The 24,280-nt window shown below is 34.0% G+C and overlaps 2 protein-coding genes across 3 annotated transcripts in view; one reads left to right on the forward strand and one right to left on the reverse strand.

Moving 5' to 3' along the window:
- Window positions 1–24,280, reverse strand: part of LOC111505295 (nephrin) — a 1,173,166-nt gene that overhangs the window by 441,093 nt on the left and 707,793 nt on the right. The gene's annotated exons all lie outside the window — the stretch shown is intronic.
- Window positions 15,035–23,010, forward strand: LOC111506655 (uncharacterized). Its single transcript, XM_023161786.2, has 3 exons — window positions 15,035–15,097; window positions 20,304–20,616; window positions 22,156–23,010. The coding sequence occupies exons 1-3, from the start codon at window positions 15,083–15,085 to the stop codon at window positions 22,839–22,841; spliced, it is 1,014 nt and encodes a 337-aa protein (XP_023017554.2). The 5' UTR covers window positions 15,035–15,082; the 3' UTR covers window positions 22,842–23,010.

The raw sequence follows: 24,280 nt of genomic DNA on the forward strand, positions 1-24,280 counted from the left end.
GGAAATGGTATGTCTGATGCAACAAAAATATAGGAGGCAAATTTTCAGTTCACCTCGACGAAATACGAGAACGGAGCTCAAGTTTACCGATTTTAATATCATCAAAAATTTAGAGGTCTTTCATATATAATGGAAAAAATGTTTAACCATTTGCCAATTGAGATCGAAGGCATAACGAAGGCTTTTTTCCAGAAAGTCTGGAAAAAAGCTTTTGATTTTAAAGGCCTGTTATTCTTTAGACGAGTTCTATTCAGACAGAAATTTAAATTCTATAAACAATTAATTTTTATTATTGTGGTAATACCTACTGGTATTTAAACTGTGTGACTTTTTTAACTTTTTCTTTTCTGTTTGCATTTTCTTTGATGTTTACATTTGGCTCTGAACTGTATAGTTGAAAATATATACGAAGTAGATACTTGCTTTTATTTTTTATACTTTCACTTTTTATATTTTCATACTTTATAGTTTTATATTATTATATCTACATTTATGTGTTGCGTGAAAATATTCATTATCATTTATTTCAATATCTAGCATTATATATTTTCAATTTCTGACTACTTTTTCACCCTAAAATTCTGAATTCACCAAATGTTCAAGTACTACTTTTGATTTGTATACCTTTAATTTTTTAGAGATTTTATTTTTGACAATATCTTTTAATTTGTTTATCTTATATTTCTTCGACTTGATTGATTGATTGATTACATGCATGAAGACATCAAAGAAATCAAAGAGATTTCCTATTTATTTGTTGAATGATTATTTTTCTTTGGTGATATGATGATGATCTGTGAGTAATGAGAATAATATAATCAATTATATAAATTCGATATTCTCAGCCTGTCACTTGAAACCACATTTCCATCTCACTCATTCGGGTTTCCGAATTTGTCTTCGAAAAAGAAAAAGTTTAGTGAAGGATCGCCAGCAAAAACTTCAAATTCAGTGGACCGTTTGATAGTAATCTGTTCTTAATGAATAGAATATTGATGTGGTTTTTACAGGAGTTAAACTTTTTGGAACCGGAAATATTTATACGGAATGCGTATCTTTTTTGTATTCATTAATTCGACATTTCTCTTTTAATGGTAGTTTTTTGACTACTGCTTCAATTGACCAACTTCTTAGAAAAGCATTGTTTGTTAACTTCGTCCAATTTCTCCTTTGGATTCATAAAGTATGAGAATGATCGGTTATTTATCGCGTGCAATCTGGAAGTTGAAATCATGAAAGGGGCATTACAATTTCAATCAGGATATTAGAATTCGAAATATTATATTGATATTGTTGTGTGACAGCGATTTCAAGCAGTTGTTTGAATATTGAATGTTGAACTTTTCATCGGATTGTAAAAATATTGTTTAGAGAGTATGTCAAACGTAAAGGGATACGTCAAATGAAATCTTGATCTAATACATATGAAAAAGTACTACAGATATTATATATATATTGAAAAAAACAATTCTATGAACAAAAGAACATACATAAATTGATGGATGTAGCCGTTACTACATGGTACGAAATCATAATGAAGAAAAGATAATTCTAACTTTCTATGTTTTTTACCACTTTCATTTGTAACTTACGTTACTGAAGTTTCGTCCTACAAAGACATTTTCAAACCTATACAATAAACTTATACGAAACTGCAGTAACTTTAGTAACAAATAAAAGTGGTAAAAAACATAGAAAGTTGCAATTATCTTTTCTTCAAAAGAACAGACATTAATCACCTAAGTGAAATTTATTCCTACTTATTGATGCTAGACAAGAACTTTTACAATAATAATATCAATTTGAACAATTCTATTGTATAATTTAGATCTCCATTTTAATCTAATCATAGAAATTTTAAACAAAACAATTTTACATTATATACTAGAGTACGGTTGGTACCCTTAGTGACATTTAAAGCCTTCCATCACATGTCAGTAGTCAGTCTGTCATATTTCAACATTCTAACCTGGAACTCGAGGTCAACGACGGTCTGACAGAAAAATATATCTTAAAAAAAAATTTTAATCATTCAGAATTACTGTATATTCATCTTCACCAATGTTTCATCATTTCTTCTTCGAAATCAATGTAATCATCCTCACATAAGATGTAAATCATGAGCATGTAATATTTTTGATTTTACTGTACAACTTATATTATTGTAGTTTCCCTGATGATGGAAATAAAATTTTCCGAAAGCTAGGACTGACTCAAAAGAGTACTCATTCACTTACTGCAATATATCATTTCTATATTGATTTCAATTTGAGAGACACCGGCTGTTTCAGCCTGTTGGGCATCGTCAATTTGTCGATAAAAATGAATAAAGTTTTTGTTTAAAGGTAATTGGTGGCAATTTATTATTAATACTCCTTCCAACAAACACAGTAGACTTTTCATATTTTGTATAGATATGTTTTCGAGTTGTGAGCAATTATGTACTTCCGATCGTAGGTCATGATTTTTATATTCTCATGAATGTGTGTCAGGAGTTTTGAATGAATGTGTTTGTCACACTTAATATTTTATTCTCTTGAAACATTTCTCTACATGACGTTCTGTAATCAAGGTTGAAAATTAACCCTAACAATACCTTTCGTTTCACGAATTTTCTGCCAAAGTCAGTGGCTAACACCCAGACAGCAATGTTACAACATACTATGGAGTGGAATGAGGGTGGAATTATTCAATTCTCAATTTGGATTCACCAAAAATAGGGCCATTATTAACCACAAGGCAGAAAGCAATCAATATTAAAATGAGTATTATGTAATCAGTTAAGACAAGTTTCATTTTGTGTAGGCAAGGCAATTTCTGCAGTAAAGTTTGGAACAGTACATTTATTGAAGATTTTTTTCAATATCTACAGAAAATTTCATTTTATTATGGAGTGTGGCATGTTGTAAATGAAGTGACCATAGAATATCTACCCAATGGATATTCTACCAGAACATCATATTTCATGGATGAGTATTTGTGTTCAGGACCAATTTCCATTATTTTCGATTGTAAACATTTGAAACAAAACTGCGATTCATTTTCAAGAAAACCTTACCATATCACTGAATACATATAGTTATGAAATAGGTCAAGTCAAAATAACGTCAAAATTCCCATGTCATTGAAAAAATTATAAGAGAATAAGTTTAGAGAAATATGATATTCAATGATCCCACTAATTCAATTTTAGAGTATTAATCAAAATTTTGACTACTTTCATTGGACTCAGCAGGTCTTGGTGAATTATCCAGAATTTTATCAAAATATATTCCTCATTAGAAAAGTTATCAATGAAGAAAGTATTTCATGAAACGAACAAGTGGTTTGAGACTTACAGTTTGAACATGAATTGTCATTAATTGTCATTTTGCGACTTTGCCAACTGGTTAGGTTAGGTTCAAGGTGAAAGGGTCTATTTGACCCTCTACCGCAACCCGCAATGGTTTATTGTGGTTCACACCTATTCACACTCGACCAAATAAACCCAGCTTCTTAACGAAGCCAATTAGTTTGTATGGTGAGTGATCTTTCATGTCAGATGGTTAGAGTACACCCCTGCCGAGCTCTGAAAATCTGAATTGGTATCCAGTGGAGCAGGCACAGTGCTCTGCTGTTTCATCGTTTTCCAAATAGAGGCGATACACACTGTCTTTCGATAGTCCGAGTCTCTGCATGTGATTCAAATGACAGTGGCCTGTAAGAGGGTCTGTTAGACATCGTAGTTCATCGTTAGACATCGTAGTTCATCCCTACTGTAGTCCAACAACTACTTGGTATCAAGCTTCGAAGAATGAATAAACACCTTGGAGTAAGCCAATCCTGGAAGATTCTGCCGTAAGCCATCCGGGTATTCAATATTTGTTTGGCAAAGCTTAAAGCGATGACAATGACAGGTTCTGGTCCGATGAAGTTGCTTGCAGCACCCTCCTTTGTAAGGGAGTCTGCAGCCTCATTGCCTTCCAGGCCAGTATAGCCAGGAATCCAGACCAGAGACAATCCGTTGAGTCTTCCTATCGAGGAGAATCGTTTATGGTTGTTTGCTACCAATTCAGACGTTGCTCGGGAGGAGCCATGAGCTTCCAACGCCGCTTGTCTGTCCGACAATATTTTTATTGCCCCGTGTATGACGTTGGCCTTGAAATACAGTCGCATAGGCAGGTTGGGTTGATATCATTAGCAAACTGAGTTTATCTCGAAGTGATAGATGATGCATCACTCATTATCAGTTCAACAAGAAATCGAAATTACACGTTCCTCTGAAAATGTTCCAGATATGAAGAAAAGTTGATAGATTATTCAATGAAAGAGAATGAAATCGTCAAGTCATAAATGTAAATGACATATAACATATACCATTGTTACATAAATAATCCAGATGAGAGTTTGAGAATAATTAACTCAGATTTGAAGTTAAAAATGGGAAATATTATTGAAGCCCTTCAGACCAACTTTTGTTTATACTCAAGAACGTGGTGAGGAACGTTTGTAATTTTCCTTATGAGCACGAAAGTACTTGTCTTGTCAAAAAGGTACAGCTATTTTTCAAAAACTATTTTATTTAGTGATGAAGATCATTCCACAACAAATAATGAATTATTTCATTACAAAAAAGTCGTTTTATCTCATTAGTTCGGACTTCTAATGTCTAATATGATTCTAATTTGATTTGAAATCTCTGAAAAATAAATTAAAATGTATGGCTGAAAAATATTGATCATGATAAGCAATAAAACGTGATATGAAATTACAATAAGATGAGAATAAGCAAAAAATCAAAGAGTGAAAAAATACAAATCGAGAAAGATTCCAAACCAAGTTACTCCACTAGTGGAGTAATTTCAATTCAATTTTCAATTGTTTTATCTTCAATTGTTTGCCTTTTTTTATTTCACTGTAATTCCATTTCACGTGTTATTGCTTAATATAATTTTTGAGCTATTATTTTCAATTCAAATTGTTTATTTGCATATTAGAAATCATATTGAAATCATATTAAACAATGAAAGTCCGAACCATAAAATATTGTCAACCAATTTCAAATAAACAGGAAAGTCGTTATTGAGCCACTAAAAATCAAAACTGGGCGTTTAATTGCCGAGGATGAATGAGAAGATGATTGCTTTTTGACTCTAATCGTTAGCTATGTTAAGGTAGTAAATCAATTGGCTATGAGGCTATCTCAAATAAAATATTTACGAATAACGATTAATGGATCGAATGGAACTATGCACATCATTCAGAAAGTTTGTGCTGCCATTACTCTGAAACAACTCCAGCATATATTAAAATATTTTTGCAGGTAGTATGAGCATAGTTCGAAGTCTTATTATCTTTATTTTATGATATGAGCAATGCATTGACTTCTGGGTTTGATGGGCATTACAAAAGTTTAAAAAGTGTATCAATTTCATATCTTTTTCGTGCGTAGTATTCGGAGTAATTCTAAAAGAAATATTGAGTTTCGCTAGTTTACAAATGAAACAATTTCAATTGAATTTTAATCAATATCACTCCAAATCTTATTGAAATTTTGAATATTTTTCGTTTCACGGTATTTGAAGTGATTGTGACAAAAATATTGAGTTTCGCTAATTTACGAATGAAAGAATAGAATTTTAATGAATACTACTTCAAATCCTGTTGTGATAACGGACAGTGATAACCATTACCTGCTGAATCCAGTGGAGTAGTTGCAAATTTGGTATTCTGAAGTCAAATTAGTGGCACAATTAACTGGCATATTTTCAAATTATCTCATAACATTTTTAATGACGAAGGCAGTTTGATTTGATTTTGATGTCAACAATTCTATTCAAAAAAATTATCAAAATTGCCTCTGAAAACAGAAACTCACCCATGGGTTTCGATGTTCTAGTAGATTTTTGAATGTTAATTTCATGAAAGAAAACCTAGTCAGTTGAAAAATATATGCTTCTTAAGAGTTTCTTCACTGTATACTGTATATTTTTCAAATGATGAAATTATAAATCACTCAACGATTATAATCGGTATGCTTATCGTACCGCTTGTATGAAGGGGCGACAGAAAAAACCGTGTATTCTATTTCAATGAATCTGAAAAACCGAACGATGACTATGAGTATCACTTCAATAAATATAAGAGAGACGACCAAGGTGATAAGTTAACCCTCATGAAGCAATACCAGAAACACATTATAATATGGACTCCAAAATTGATGGTACCTGCAAAAATATTGCTAACTACAGTACTGAAAATATGAATTTTTGCAGTCATTATTAGCTATTGACTAGTTGAAATTGAATGAGCAGAATTCCAATTTGATCGAAGAAAAAGTATAGTGTGCTACTCGTCCACACGAGTCTGGAATATGTTACTTTCTGCACTTGTGAAATATATTTTTGTGTCATTTCCCAATGGTTTTCCATCAGTATCACAGAAACATTTCACTATAAAAAAATACATTTGATAGGAAATGGAAAAAATCTACTGAACCGATCAACCAAGCCATTTAGTTTCTACCAGTAATTGTTTATATTATAATTGGTCCCATTGTTCGATAATGGATGTATATTGAACTGAATTAAATAATTTGTTTCACCAACTTAACTATTAATTATATTTGCTTTGCATAGTATTATGGTAATTGATTTTCTACATATCATTTTCCATTTCACTGCATTCAGGAATTCATTACCGTTAATGTATTGTATGTTGGAATGGGACGATTTTCTGTCGAAAAAATGGGTTCAACTGCAACAGAAACTGAACTGCATGAATGATTACAGTTAGGTATTATTGGATGAGGTGGAACGGATTCATGAATTTTATGGAATTCATCTGCCAATGGTGAGTTTTTATTGAATCAGAGTAATATTGAAAATCAGTAGTCGAGGAAAAGTTCGAGTTGAAAATTGCAACTGCAACAATTGCACTATTTTTCTCATTCAGCCACAGTCATTTAGGCGTCTGAAACCTAATGTTTCTCATGGAGAATCAAGAGACACAAATATAATCCACATACAAATTGTTGAATATTTGAGAAATACCAAAATATTTCCAAAATAGTATTCTTTACGAAAATTGTCGGGATTGGTTTCACTTCGATGTTCCGATCGGTTTTTTTAATGAAGAACTGTTGATTCAATAGTAATATATATACTGTTGTTGCTTTTATTGACAAAAAAAAACTCCCGATCACAATTTTTCCACTATAATTACAACCAACACGAATTTTCATTCCGAAAAACGAAGAGTTATATGGCATAATCATTTCTAGTTTGTCTTAAATAGTCTGAAAGATATAATTGATGAATGATTTCCATAGGGTTATCTATGCGATAGAAAAAAATGTTCGGCCTATTAGGTTCAGTATTAGTAATACTGTCATCACCAATATTTAGTATTAACGTAAGTTATGAAAGAAAATATTTCGTTTTGGAAATGAATTTGTTCGATGTTTTTTTCTAATCTACAGTACTTCCTTTTTTTGGAAGTACATTTTTCTCAACAATGAGATAGTGTTCACCAGAAATCAAAATCAACAGTTCACTATGATATTCTCATTATGAAGTGAAGGACAATGTGAATTTGATTTTGAGTGAAAAATCTACAGAAAACTATATGAGTTGATTCTTAATATGATTTTTTTCAAATATCCCCAATTCAATAATTCAAAAGAGATATCATGAAATAGACCTTTGAACAAAAAACATTCAACGAAAATAAGTACAGAATCATTCGTAAAATACATCATGAAATATAGAAAACGTGTAATCATTTTCAGAATGAATTTTTGATGCGAATCATTGAACAATTTTTTAAAAGAAGTCAATCATACCGTATTTCAAATTCATAGACAAAAAATTAATATTTCTTCAAAGCCTACTATGCTCTCTATAGCACATTATACGAACTCACAGTTTGTATCTGGTTTAGGCAATGTCTAGTCCATGATAAGAGGACTAGACAAGTTTTTTCAATTTTTGCTTGCGAACAATTGAAAGAGTTAACCATTTGAAATTACTCTATTTTCCTTCATACAAATAATTACAGGAATGTTAGGAAAACATCGAGGGGGTTGGATAATTTCAATTGAAAGAGTTGAGGATTATACCAAAGTCGATTAGATTTCTGTGAATATCCAATTCATGATAGATAAACTCTGGAGTATGCATTACGGACTCAAGAATAATTGAGTAGATGAAAATTTGATATAGTAATTATACCACCGCAGCAATCCGACGTGAAAAAAAGACCTATTTAGAATTTGTTTCAAGAAACTGAAATTCCAGTTTGATCTGGGGTACTCTAAGAAAACTTGAAATTTTGAAAAATAAACACAGCCCTAACCTTTCCGCGGATTTATCAGATCTGAATCAAATAAATTTCCACTCCACAAATATTATTCATCCTGCAAAATCTTAACAGCATGAAACACTTATTGAAAGATATACTCAGACCTATAATGGACGTACTTTGATTTTCGCAGAGTGACACTACTCCAGACTCAACAATACATCAGTGGTATGAAAAGTAACTGTGCTGGATTTGACAACATTTCTTCCATTATGTTGAAGTATATCTCATCAACCATATCACACATATATTCAATTTCTCTATAGAAACAAATCACTTTCCTTCTGCATGGAAACATGCAATTGTACTCCCTTTGCCAAAATGTGAAAAACAACTCATTTAAGGCCAATTAACAAACTGCCTATCCTATCTAAGGTGTTCGAGCGGATTCTGAAAGATCAAATTGATTCTTTTGTATACAATAATTATTTAATAACAAATGTTCAATCTGGATTTCGTACATTCTATAGCACCACCATCGCCCTTGTCAACATCACCCAAGATTTATTCAAAGAAACTGATAATAATCAATTGACTGCCATGGTACTCTTGGACTACAGTAAAGCATTCGATACATCAGATCACAATATTCTGTGTAGGAAAATGTAATTTCCCGGATTTAGTGAAGGTACTGTAAATCTATCGAAAAGTTACCTCAGAAATCGGACTCAGTCAGTATGTCTGGATGGAAAGTGTTCTCTAGTGCTTTACCTGTTGATTATGGCGTACCTCAGGGCTCTATCCTTGGCCCAATTCTGTTCTCTCTATATATATCTGACTTCCATAAAATAATTGATCATTGCACAGTTCATCATTATGCAGATGACACTCAGTTATATTATCGATTTCCTCCAAGTAACTGGCAGGTGGCCGTGGAAAAAATTAATAGCGATCTACAAAAGATACTGGATCTATCTATAGCCCATAACCTGAAATTGAATTCTGAAAAATTTCAGCTGATACTTTTTGGCCCGAAACACAAAAGAAGGGAAATTGATTGAAGAATTGAAATCCAACTTGGACAAGACTTACTACAAACAATTACAGAAACCAAGAACTTGGGTTTATGGTTAGATGCTGATCTGAGATTTCACAAACATATAAATTCACTTTGTCATAGCTCATACAGTATCTTACGTCAACTCTATCAAAAGATATTATGACTTCCAAATTGAAGTTGAAACTTTGCGAAACCCTCATATTGTCTAGATTAGCATATTGCGATATAATCTATGGGCCTGCTTTGATACAAACTGATGTAAATCGCTTACAAAAAATACAAAACAGTGGCATTCGTCTTTCTTATGGTGTGAGAAAATTCGACCATATATCCCCCAAGTTCGAGGAGTCAGGTTGGTTATCGATTGCTAAAACCTGGCAGTGCCACCTACTTGTCAATACACATAAATTCCTCATCTACAAAAAGCCAAATCATATTTATGAAAGAATTAAAACTTTCAAATCACAGAATAATTTGGGGACACGAAACCGTCACACTTTTATTATTCCAAAACACTTGACAGCCTGCTTTTCTCGTAGTTTTATTTACAACTCTATCAAACAATATAATGCTCTGCCCAGTAAATTCAGACATTTCTCCATATATTATTTCAAGAAAGAGTTGAAAACATATCTGAAGTCTTCTGGATAGATAATATATTCATGTCATGCCTTGCTCATAAGGTTTTCCCTTTGTCTCACCTTTGTGTATGTTTTGCTATATTTTATCTCATTTAAGCTAAATAGATTTTTAATATTTACTTTGAAATTTATAACCTTTGTTTTATATTATTATTGTGATTCATCAATCACTCACTCACCAATGTATACTAGGTAATTATTTTTATATTTCTATATGAAACATGCTATCCCCTAGGTTAAGTTGTAAAACAGCCTCGGCTGAACTTCGCCATTTCATTGATTTTTGTATTTACTTATAAACAATGTATGTCAATGAATAAAGCCCATTTATTATTATTATTATTATTATTATAATTTTTTCACCGTAGTGTGCGCTGGTCAGGCCCTATCCCCCGAAGCCCCGATACATTCGGGAGGGCGCGCCAGCATTATCAACCAATAACCACTCCCCACACCGTGGGGTAAGCGATCATTGGGTCCGAGAATCATGTGCCATGAGCAAGCGCAGTGAGCCAAGAATGACAGCCTTCTGCATCCGTGTGGCTAAGATTTCTGCCTTAGTGCGGCAAGCCGGTATGATTTTAAGATTCGAGAGTAGAGAGGACATCATTCCACCAAAGACTCCATTATTATTTTTTTTACCGTAGTGTGCGCTGGTCCAGGCCCCATCCCCCGAAGCCCCGATATATTCGGGAGAGCGCGGCAGCATTATCAACCAATAACCACTCCCCACACCGTGGGGTAAGCGATCATTGGGTCCGAGAATCATGTGCCATGAGCAAGCGCAGTGAGCCAAGAATGACAGCCTTCTGCATCCGTGTGGCTAAGATTTCTGCCTTAGTGCGGCAAGCCGGTATGATTTTAAGATTCGAGAGTAGAGAGGACATCATTCCACCAAAGACTCCATTATTATTTTTTTTACCGTAGTGTGCGCTGGTCCAGGCCCCATCCCCCGAAGCCCCGATATATTCGGGAGAGCGCGGCAGCATTATCAACCAATAACCACTCCCCACACCGTGGGGTAAGTGATCATTGGGTCCGAGAATCATGTGCCCTGAGCAAGCGCAGTGAGTCAAGAATGACAGCCTTCTGCATCCGTGCGGCTAAGATTTTTCTGCCTTAGTGCGGAAAGCCGGTATGATTTTAAAATTCGAGAGTAGAGAGGACATCATTCCACCAAGGACTCCAATAATCAGAACAACCATCTTGACAGAGTGATCTGGATAGAGTCTGCGGAGTTCGAAGAGGAAATCTCGATATTTTATCCGTTTTTCCTCCTGTTTTCTGACGATATTCGTCTCACCAGGAGCTGAAAACTCCACGACAAATATCGTTTTGGTCTGGTGGTCGAGAAGGACTACATCAGGCTTATTAGCTTGTATGAGCCTGTATTATTATCATTATTATTATTATTATTATTATAGAATAAAAAAAAACCGACCGAAACCGGTCGTTACAAATGATAAACTCAGTAAAAATTAGATAAAATTATTTTTTTATTCTATATTCGATATCAATTTCTAAATAATAAATAGGTCATCAATCGAACAAGTTAGATGCAAATTGCACTGAGAACACACTTTTTGTCAGCATACCTACTGTGACTATTTCGAATACCAGTCTCCCAAAAAGATTATCTATAGTGAACGGTTATTTTCTGCTATTACGCATCTCAAACCCTTTCATTTGATATTTATTAATGTGGGTGCCTAAAAAGACAGTCAATCACGTTTGGGCGTCCACCATACTGTATTCATATTGAAATCATTTTATGTTTGGTATCCTTTTCAGTTAACCCTTCTATTTGATACCCACATCATGAGAGTGCAAGAAAAAACTAGTTTGTCATCTTGGGCGGTCTGCCGTCTTAGATTCAGGATGACGTCATTTGACACCCATATCATGGGGTGTGATTACAGACATCGGGAAAGGTGAAACTGAAGAGGAAACAGTAAAACTAATAATTTTAAACCCGAAACTTTTTGATAATACACAGTTCAATTTTTTTCTTATTGCTCGCCTTTTTCAAATTAAAATAAAAGCATGCAGAGACAGACGCTTCTGGAAGAAGAGTTGGAATTAGTGACAAATATTTCAAAATAGGATATAACAGCTATTTTCGATGCTTAGTCAAGATCTTATATTATTTTTTTCTGAAAAAATGTTTTTTTGCAAATTGAGTGTATTGTTGATAATGATGATTCATATATGAGCATATACCGGGTGTCAACGAATCTATTAGACAAGTCATAATTTCTAGACTATTAGGAGAATTGAAATGAGATTTGGTATAATTGAATGGTATATGGAGAGGAATGTTTTCACATATTTTTCACTTTCCGGTCACTTCCGGTTTCAGCGGAAATGGCTCCGGTTCTGAATTTTTAAATGGAACACCCTGTATATTGTAACATTTTTGGATTTCTGAGACAATTCTGGATCAGAAACTGACATTTCCGGAAGTTTTTCAGCCTACTTGATTTTTTCAGAGTCACTTTTAAAATTGCATCTAGGTGGCCATGATCGGACGTAAACTAATCTATGGACCTCAGGTGATATCAGAAAATTACAATAGCGGAGTTTTAGTGACTAGTGTGTTGAATATGAATGAGAAAAGTTTACAAAATAACATTTTCGTGTCTAACTATTATTTTTCAAATGGCGACCATTTTTTGACAAGCAATTTCCGAAAAAAGGATTTTTGACGAATCTAACGTTACTAATTTATTTGCGATTGGATCAACAAATTTAACAAATTTAACTAATAATTTCAGCGATGCACTTAGATTTTTTGCAATATCCTAAGTTCTTGAAAATTCCACTATAGTAAATTTTCAAAGTGCATCCCTCCTTGTTCAAGACACATTTCAGCTCGTTCAATTATTTCTCTCAACACGTTTTGTAACATTTGAGGCGATATACTTCTAAATGCCTGTTGAATCCTTTCTTCTAAGATTTCGAGAGTGGCTGGGGCTGTTGCATAGTAGACCCTTTCTTTTACATATCCCCAAATGAAGAAATCTAACACAGTCAGATCCGGTGAGCGGGCAGGCCACCGTACTGGACCGTTGGTTGCAATAACTCTATTATTAAAATGCTCTATTAAAAAATCAAGTACGTCTCTGCTATTATGGGGTGGTGCTCCATCTTGCTGGAAGTAAATTTGCCGTAAAACTTCTAAAGGCATATCATTAAGATGATCCTCGATTTCATTTTGAAGAAAACCCAAGTATCTAACCCCTGTTAACTGACCTTGAAACAATATTGGACCAATTATTCTGTTTCCAACGATACCAGCCCAGACATTGACGCCAAACCTTTCTTGAAAATTGCCCTCTCTCATTGCATGTTGATTTTGTTGGGCCCAGTACTGACAATTCTGCTTATTAAACATGCCATTATTTGTAAACCGTGATTCGTCGGAAAATAGAATGAAGTTGATAAAATTTGGGTTAACTCTATGATTTTGAAGCAACCAATCACAAAATACTACTCTTCTATTGCCGTCGTCAGCATACAAATGTTGATGTAACTGATATTTAAATGCTCGATATCCGTGCTTTTCCAGTATTTTTCTTGCTGATTCGTGACTTATCTGCATTTCTCTACTAATTTCTCTTAAAGAAACCGTTTTGCCAACTTCTACCATAGCAAGAACGTTAATCTCAGTCTCCTCATTTATGACAAACCTCTGTTCTGCGTCTCGATTTCCCTCTTGCCTAAAACGACTCTCAACATAGGGAAAATACTGATGAGATGGGTGTTGCCGATTGGGATATCTCTGAGCATACAACTCAGCAGCTTCCCTTGAATTTCTGTGGCATTCTCCAAACAATAACAACATATCCACTTTTTCACTTTGAGTATACATTATTTCGACGAAAAATTAAACTAAAATTAACGAAAATCAAGAGAAACTTCTACTTTCTGCTCATAAAGCTTATGTCACTGTCATAACCTAGGTGAGCGTTTTGTTCTCCAAAGTGGACTTGATGGAAATAACCGCAAAATATTATGCATCATTCCTATCCATGGCACCCTTGTCAAAAGTAAATGAATTTGTATCGAGTATTTTCCTCAGTAATATTTAATTTATGTTCTTATTTGTAATCCAATCGCAAATAAATTAGTATCGTTAGATTTGTCAAAAAATCCTTTTTTCGGAAAGTGCTTGTCAAAAAATGGTCGCCATTTGAAAAATAATAGTTAGACACGAAAATGTTATTTTGTAAACTTCTCATTCTCATTCTCATTCATATTCAACACACTAGTCACTAAAACTCCGCTATTGCAATTTTCTGATATCACCTGAGGTCCATAGATTAGTTTACGTCCGATCATGGCCACCTAGATGCAATTTTAAAAGTGACTCTGAAAAAATCAAGTAGGCTGAAAAACTTTCGGAAATGTCAGTTTCTGATCCAGAATTGTCTCAGAAATCCAAAAATGTTACAATATACAGGGTGTTCCATTTAAAAATTCAGAACCGGAGCCATTTCCGCTGAAACCGGAAGTGACCGGAAAGTGAAAAATATGTGAAAACATTCCTCTCCACATACCATTCAACTATACCAAATCTCATTTCAATTCTCCTAATAGTCTAGAAATTATGACTTGTCTAATAGATTCGTTGACACCCGGTATTGGAGCATGAAGAAATATAATTAAAGGTTCATAATTATGAAGGCAGAGAGATAGTATTCAACAGAGAATTTCATGAAAAATATAACACCTATTACCTTTTCTGAAAACTTTCAACGGGATGACTTCACTTTCAATCGACGCACATTCTGGGAGGGTTATTCATGTTCGACAAATTCGTTTTTATGGCTTGTTCTGATGACATCTCAAATGTAGCCTAGTGGAAAATATGCTTGCTTCCGATTATTTTGCTCCCTTTCATTATTTCAATATATGTTATCTTCGTTTTTGAAAAATGATCCTAATTTATATAATCTATTGTGGAGACGTCCAAATGAGCGAGTAACCGGAAATTTAGAAAGGCTTTCACTATCACATAGTCCCGCCCAAGAAAGGGTATAAAGAGCAGAGAGTGAACAATCGTATCACCAGTCTTTGATTTCATCTAACACACGCCAACATGAAATTAGTTATTGTAAGTGATGGAATTATTTTAGTTTTCCTATCAATTATTTCTTCGTTCTTTGCGGTTAACACGGTCCACCGACAATTGGTTTCGTGAAAAGTGTGGTATATTAGTACAGTGAAAGTGGTTCAAAGTAGTAACTGTGAATGATGAAAATCCGTTAGGGAGAGCAGCTTGTCCGAAAACTAGTTCTGATTTTTGACGATTCTTTACACAGAAAATCAGTTCAGGATATAGTCAAATCAAAATAATTCAGTTTGAATTCAACTGACTTTCCAAATCAATTTTCATATATCCTGTTCATGAATAATTTTCTATATATCATAACAAAACATAACTTTTCATAACTATTGTGAGCAGTTTTCTCTATCTAATAATTCGTATGGTTATTCCATACGAATAATCATTCAAAGATAATTGCAGTCTCTCCTGAAACTCCGTAAATTTCCACTTTTGACTATGTTTGAAATTAAATTTGGGCGCCACCCAATATAGAATAATAGAATAATCTTTACAGAAGTAAAGATTACTCAGATCTTGTCTGAAAAGAGAAAACAAGATACACTTCGTGTAATATTTCATCAATTTAAAAAATCACACATCAGCTTAATACTCACTAAGGGAGAAATCTGAAGTCAAACAAATACTTTCCTTAATTACTATATAGTAACGGAACATATCATGACATACACAAAAAAGTAATTTACAGCCATACAAGCAATTTCGTAGGAATGGCATTGCGATGTGAAGAAATGATTTCAAATCAGTTCAACCAATATCGAATGTCAATTTATCATGTGAGGACCTTATTCAAGTGTTTTGAAAATATGAGAGCGATCGTCCAGTATACTGTACGAGGGCTATTACATACAATTATGATGTAAATGAAAAAGTTGCAGGTAAAACATGAAAAATGTTGAGATTAATTTATGTATACTATCCTGTAGAGACTAGGCAGTAGTCTAATGTTCCATGAAGTTGATAGAAGTCAAATATTGAGTGGCTGGGTCACATTCAGAAACTTCCACAATATTTTCAATCGACTTGTTTATGTGGTGGCCCTCTCAAAATCTCAGAATCATAATGATAATATAATATGATTTTCTCCATCTACTGAAAATTTGATTGATATTGGTTATCTGAATAACCTGAAGCATAACTTCGAATATGATTTTAGGTAATGTTTCAATATATTCTTCACTATCACTCATAAACTATCACTAGATTGGAAATAATTTACGTCGTTTATTTGTTTTACACAATTTTTCTTTACAGAGCTCAGAAGTATTTCATTTCTTCAAGGCTACATATTTATTGATGATAATGTGTTATACTCAGTTGATATATTTCTAACATTCCACTCCATTAAACTCAACTATCAAAATACAAACATAAGATGAAGACATTCAGTTTTCTTGATTGGTGAAACGCGCGTCGAGAAAAGTATTACATTTTTTGCAATTGTAAAAAGCGTTTGTTCTTATATTTATTTTACGCCAAAGGTTGTAGTTTCACCTTTGTATATCAACTATCTTTGTTTCAGTAGATTGAAAATATAGAAAACCATATTTTTGGCATTTCATGCTCAAATATTTTTGAGCGTGAAAAATCGCAAAAAATTCGGAATAATTCATTATAATTTTCTCGAACACATTGACAATAGCATCGTGCAGTCCAAACAATGTATGCTTGAAAATTGTGACAAAATTATTTCGCAGTCCTAATGCTTCACTCATGATTTTGTCAACATTGTGTTATACGTCTTGATTGATATTTTCACGATATATAACATTTTATTGACATCTACTCCCCATAATCAATTCGATAAGCTATGACTTCGACTTAAGATCTGTATATAACATCCACCGTATTTGGAAATTATATCAGAAAGTACACCAGGCCGTTGACATTTACCTGAAATAAGATAATCATCATCATAAAATTAAATCCTTTCACTCAAAGCCTTGTTAAAAAATAGCGTTCATTATATCTAGTAGGAATTTTCGTGAAAGTGGAGACAAGATTTGTCGTGGTTATTTTTCACGCCAAACGGTCTCCGACGATTTGAATCGTTAATGAAGTAGTTCAGTAGATTTATGATGGATATGTTCCATGTTCAGAATGTGTTGGCTTCGTGCCTAGCTGATGAATCAATTTATGGGTGAATGGGTAGCTGGCATGAAATGAAAACATATGTGAAAGGATAACAGAACTCATCGTTACTACTTTGCATTTATGAATGAAGTATGAGGGGAAATACTGATTGGTTGGGAAAACTTGCATTGGTTGGGTTTTTCATGGAGAAATGATTACAAATACGAGAAAAAGAGAACTCTGAAGCTCATAGAGAAAAAATAATATAGTGATTATGAACGAAATTGAGATCTAATAGGCTTTCATAACATATATACTTGTTACGAAATAACTGCCTACTTCAGGTTGATGATTTGTGCCAATGAACATGAAAGACTGTTCCATTTATCAGTTACAGAAATGAATGAATGACTGATTTTACCACAAGACTCCACAGTTGCATATTAAATAGAGAGTGTAACTATTGTAAATAAAGTTCTCTAAACTAAAAATTTGAGTAGCTAAATAGCAATATTTTATAATTTGTTTTTTGTGATTTTTCAAGGAACTTTTTGTATGTGACATCGTCACTCAACAGTGACAATTGAAAGTTAATATTCCTCAACTATCATCATTATTTTTTATTCAATATTACGTTTTATGTCTTGCGGTTTTAAATCAAATTCATTTAAGTATATGAATATTTTCAGAAAATATTCGTACTACTCCAAGGTGAAATTGTAATCTCATGGTGAGAAATAATAAAAACACTTCTAACACACTCTCACAGAGAGAAGTTTGATAAAAGTGATTTTTTGTTGGGTGCATCAAGAAGGGTATGTTATAATCCCACTATTTCTATGCATAAGAAAATGATGTTTCACAGACAAACCCAATTGATATCAACAATCAAAATAATCTTTTTTAACGAAAATTGGATAAATCTCATAACGATTTTGAGGAAGAATAGGTATGCATATACATCAAGAAAATAGATATTTCAAATAATATTCTATACATATTCTGTTATCCTATTAATCAAAAAAATATCAATCAGATGGGTCTTTTCTAGATGGAATCCAGCAGCTTCAGGGTATGCTTAGGGGCAAACACTCCATACATGAGAACAATACTCCAAGGAATGTCTGATCTGAGCTTCATAAAGCATCAAAAGATGCTAAGGTGTGTACAGTTTTCTGGTTTGCAACAGTGTTACAAGCTTTTGAGAAGCAGCTTTTGCAATTCCAATGACATGATTGTACCAAGACATATTGGTGTCCATTTCAATCTCCAACAAACTTATTGAAGCAGGAAACAGAATTGCCTGACCTGGCATTATTATATAGAGTTCGAAGACTTTTATATTCTTGGAGAAAAGCGATGTCTGGGTTTTTGTGGTATTGAAATAAACCTGGTTGCTTTCAATTCGAAATAACTTCTAGATCCTCTTTGGGATATGCAACCTCCTGCTGCCGGTGAAGATGCCGATGTCCTGGAATACGAATGGAATGACAAGACAAGTGTGCTGTCGTCAGCAAAACAATATATTTGATTTTTCGTTTCCACCAGTAAGTGATTGATATATAATAAAAAGAGGATTGGAGACAACCAGCGTGTTCCAACCAGCGATTGGAACACCAGCGTAGATGGTAAATGTATTCGAGAGATATCCATCGACGGCAACTTGCATGGAAAGTTCTTTCAAGAAGTTGAAAAGCCATATACAAAAATGATCCGACAAGCCACAGCATGGAAGTTTGGCCAGCAAACCCTGATGCCACACACGGCCAAAGGACTCAGAAATATCAAGCGCAACAGCTCTTGCCTCTTCCTGTTACTCGATTGCGTTATTCCAAATATGGGTGACATGCGATAGAAGGTCGTCTGTTGATCTTAGTTTCCGACAGCCATATTTATATTTGTTCAAGATATTGAAGCCTTCCATATAGTGGAATATAGTGGTTAACGGCTTTTTCCATGATTTTTTATATCATTGATAGCAAAGCAACTAGTTGGTCTATAGTGATTTGGAATATTTTTCTTGCCATTTTTGGGAATAGGCTGAACGCGAGCAATCTTTCAACAGGAAGGAGAAACCCCTTTCTTGTAAGATAGGTTGAAAAGTCTGCAAAATACTGGTGCGAGTTCATTTGCGCACGATAACGGGCACTTCATCAGGACGAGACGCCTTGTTGATATTAAGATGTTTCAAAAATCGCTTGACTAGACTTTGTCGAAAAGTAATTTCTGGCATTGTAGATTCTAGTGTGGAAATAGTGGAGTGGAACGCAAATGGTTCAGCTGATAGATTTGCTTTTTCTATGACTGTTGTTGCAATTAAACCATCCGCTTGTGTTAGTGGAGGATTGTGGATATCGTAGAGTTTCTATTAAAATCTTTAGCCACCAAGTAGAACTTGGAAAAGATTCACGAAAATGAAAATATTTCCAATTGAATTCTGAACATTCACTTCAAAGTTGAATATCCGCTGAAAAACAACTACTTCTGTGATTGGTTATGATACATGATAATGCTACATGCTACAATTATTCATAAAAAGAAATGAAAAATACTACAATTGGCCAGATGAGTATGAAAGGCGTAGTTCAATTTTCATAGTGACAAGTCACTATTGATTGCTTTTACCCTTAACCTGAACGTTTTCTCAAAATTAGTTTTTATTACTACCGATGAAGTCACTTCGTAAGCAAAACACGTCTAAAATTGAATAAATATAGTGAAAATTGTTCAGTTTTTATCATGGCCATTGTTATCCATTCCCATCAAGTAACGGGTCAGTCCATCTATAATACAAACATTTTGGTATCTTTACCCCCAAAAAATCTCGTTGATCTGTCAGAGTTCGATCATTTGAGGAGGATTCCTGTTGATACATTTCAGCAGAGCAGCGCAGAGCATCCAATATAGTGATGCATATTGAGTTATAATACGCTGAACTGGAATGATAATGAAAATAATGTTTGTCTTGATTGTTTATAAGAATAATTCTACAAGACAGCAATATTCTAGAAATTACCAAGTAACATAGAAACAAAAGACGTAGTTCAGTTTCAAATGTGAAAAAAATCATCACAAAGTTGATCTTTCTCAAAAAAATTAACTAATTCAATTTCATTTTCAGGGTCTTGCCGTTCTGTTGACCTTAGCTGACGATAAGGTGCATGGAAGTATTATAGGCAACTACGGTGGCAATCACGAAGGCCAAGGAAGTGAACTTCACAATAGCTTCAGTCAGAAACAGAGCCAGGAAGAACCAAAAGGTGAATACAACGTTCAAGAACAGTCGCTCGATTATGGAGGAGGTGGTGGAGGTCAAGAACAGTTGACTGATTATGGTGGTCAGCAACAGCAAGGTTTTGGGGGTCAAGAACTGGATAATAACGAACCACAAATTAACAACGAGGTTTCGGAAAGAAGTCAGGAAGGAGAAGAAGGTAAAATATGATATGAATTGATGGATGTAGCCGTTACTACGTGGTAGAAAATCGAAATGAAGGAAAGAGAATTGAAACTTTCTATGTTTTTCACCACTTTCATTTGTAACTAACGTTACTGCAGTTTCATCCTATAAGGGCATTATCAAACTTATACAGTAAACTCTTTATTGTATTGTCACCCTCTCTACTCTACAGATACAGATAGATAGGTAGATATATAGATAGATAGATGCTCTGGATACATATAATGTACACCGAGGAGTGTGTCAGTATTAAATGTCAGTAATAAATAACAAATGAAAGCTTCACATACAAAATCAACATAATCACACATGCAGTTTCAAGACAAAAACAAAAACATAAAATAAACATACATGAACCTATGAAGAGTTTAATTGGTCAGTAACTGATATTATTCATGAATTTTCACTGAAAGTAAAGTGTTGAAAAAATTAAATTATCAATGCTTATCTTTTTCAATACGGCTAACATTACGGAAAAAAAATCTTTTTGGTTTTTAACACTCGCAAAAATAATTTAAAAAATACTTTTTTTTTGAAAATATTTTCACAGGTTTCACAGACGATAGTCCGAAAAGTCATTCATATTAAAAAAGATGAGTATTGAAAATTTTCCGAAACAAGCATTTTTCCCAATCACCAGAAATTCAATACTCTTCTTGACGAGCGTTCCACCAACCAAGTTGACGTCATCTCCTGAAGACGCCAACTTGGTTGATGATACATGCGTTGTGAAGAGTATTGCATTTTTGCTGATTGAGAAAAGTACTCGTTCTGGAGCTATTTCACGTCAGAAGTTCCAGTATTACCTGTCACCAAAAATTGACTTTTCAATCATTTAATTCATTCATAGGCGAACTTCATAGATACAAGTTTTTGACTGGACACTTCAAAGGTTTATATCATGCATGGTCTGTCGGTAGCCAAGCGGTTCGGCGTGGGTGCTTTGTTCACTCACTCGAATTGACTGCCGTGTTGGTCGGTGGTTCAAGCCCTAGTCTGAACGATCAATCATCACTTGCTATCATCCAACCCGTGTTGGGAATCACACGTTAAAAGGTAAGACCTCGTTAATCCTCAGCTCGCACAAGTTTCGACTTCTGAGGGTTATCGTTCGTAGGGGTGCGACAGCTGGTTAACGGAAAAACAGAACAGACAGAAACAAATTTTTTAAACAGATGCAGTTATTTCTCATGGTGAACTCTTTGGTCTGCTCTTCATTTTTCAGATTGTGATAGGTGGGAAATCTGAGAAGCACCAAGAAACAATACCTCCTCTACAAAAAAGTCTTTCATGGAATACTATAGTCATAATTCATATACAATATTCCTATTCCTATCCTTTACTACTTGTTTCTCGTGAAATGAGCAGCAAATGTTTTTCGTTCATGTCACCCTGAATAGAGTCCATCTTTCAATGTCCGTCAGTTATTTCAATTCGTTTTGCTGAAAGTTGAGAAAAAACCAAAATTCGAAAAGCTCTAGATAGTTAACAAATTTTCTTCATTTTTTTACAGGTGGAACTTCAGGTCAATGGCAAAGTGGTTTTCAAGCTAGTGTAGGCGTCGGAGAAGGGCAACAAGATCACTCCGCTCTATCCGCCCTATCAGAGCACTTACGAAATCATGAAGGAGAAGAAGTAGGTGGAGAACATGGTTTCGGTGGTTCTGAATTGAATAGTCATGACTCAGACGGTCATGACTCTGGGAATATAGCAAATCTTGCTAGTCATGGAATTAATCTGAGTGGACATGATTTTGAAGGACAAAATGATCACCCCGATCTCAAACCAAAAGTAGAAGTGCAGCATCATCACATTCCCACCAGAACAATAGAACATACAAAACCGGTTCATATTCCAGTGGTAAAAAAAATTGGAGTACCAGTTCCACATCCAGTAGGAGTACCTACTGAACAAATCATAAAGGTACCAGTTCCCCAGCCTTATGCAGTACATATTCCAGTTCCTCATCCCATATCTGTTCCTATTTACAAATTGGTACCACAAGAAATCGAGAAAAAAGTTCCCATCGTTGTTGAAAAGTTAGTTCCAGTCTATGTTGACAAACCTTTCAAAATAGAAGTTGAAAAGCATCATGTTGAGTACATCGACAAGCCATACGCTGTTCATGTGCCAGTTTACAAGCACATTTACCATCATGTTTCTAAACATGGAAGTGGTGGACATAGTGGTGGTCACTGAGAATGGTAGGATACTTCAACTACGGTTTGACTGATGAAACACTGATTTTGTACATTTATATTAGTTAGGTTACTTGTTTTGTTACTTTTTCTATTTATCATGCCATCGTCATTTTTGTTTTACATTGTTGAATTTGTACTTATATTTTTTGAATAAAATGTGATTTCAACTACTGTCATTTTATTTTGCATAGAATAATGCAGTCGCATGAGGCAGCTCCAGAATTATTACAATAAAGATGGATTAAAAAAAATATTCTATTACCAGATAGGGATATTATTTGAATTAAAACATCATGAAAGATACATTGAAAGAATTCGTAAAAATGATGTAGGTTAGTAAAATAATATTTCTCAAAATATTCTGAGCTCAATGAGCAATATTATAATTCGTGGAAAATATTTGGACAAAAATGAACTCGTTAAAAAGAAATCTAGGTGGAAGATAAAAATAGTGGATAATTGTGGATTCTAATTGTCCAAATGTCACGAAATAGCTTGGTTTTGAATCTTATTCTAATTGGAAATTTCATTTCAATAGCTGAAATATATGCTCGGTGAAAGTGGAAAATAAGATGTTACCTAAATCATACAGAAAATAAATTTTTTAGAGAACAATGGAAATAGGTTAAAAGCCTCAGACTATCGTGAGCCGTTCTCGAAGTAATCGAAACAGTTTATTACCGTTGATATAGATATTTCTGCTCTGGTATGTTCATTACACGAGATATATTCCACATATAGTCCGTGGGCATACTTGAAGACTGGCTATGAATCAAATCATCTAAAGGCTAATACCACGAAGGGCGTTGGATTATATCCTAAAGGTGTCAGTGAAAAATTCTTCACTGAAGTTATTCCTGAATATGCTGTTGGCGATACAACTGCCGCAATAGATTTTCGATTATTGAAACACACTCGCAGACTGTTTTTGGGCTGTTTGATCACTCGTCAGTGCAAGGTAGTGTCTATCATCAACATGAAGTCGATGATTTTCGATAATTGAAAATCGAATTCTTTCAGTATCATTCCTTGAACTAGGCTGAAGTGGACATCAAACAACAGGTTTGTCATCGCGCCATCTGTCTGTGAACGAAGTAACCAACCACATATTCGAAATTTGCCCAATTCTTCGTATGAGGAAAGAAAACTTTTAAAGAATGAACGAAATCTCGACTTTTGAAAAGGACAAAAACCAAGATAAATATATCTCAGTCCAAAGTACAAAAGAGAAAGTCGAGAATTCGGAAAAGTTTGGAATTCACCAAATTAAACTAACTAACGATTAAGATTAGTCAGATAAGTTAACAACAACAGGCATCTAGATGCCTATGAGAGTGTAGAAATAAGTAAACCTAATGATATTATGAATAACAATAGTGGACCAATACCTAACAGGATACTATATAGTTTCTTAAAATAATATTTCATTCATTAGAT

This window comes from Leptinotarsa decemlineata, unplaced genomic scaffold (genome assembly GCF_025532065.1).
Source record: "Leptinotarsa decemlineata unplaced genomic scaffold, Ldec_3_MD MMD2_tig00001393_RagTag_RagTag, whole genome shotgun sequence".
NCBI lineage: Eukaryota > Metazoa > Arthropoda > Insecta > Coleoptera > Chrysomelidae > Leptinotarsa > Leptinotarsa decemlineata.

Coding starts and splice junctions, on each gene's coding strand:
- LOC111506655 (XM_023161786.2), top strand. Junction 20,617..22,155: donor AAGTCAGGAAGGAGAAGAAG/GTAAAATATGAT, acceptor ATTTTTTTACAG/GTGGAACTTCAGGTCAATGG.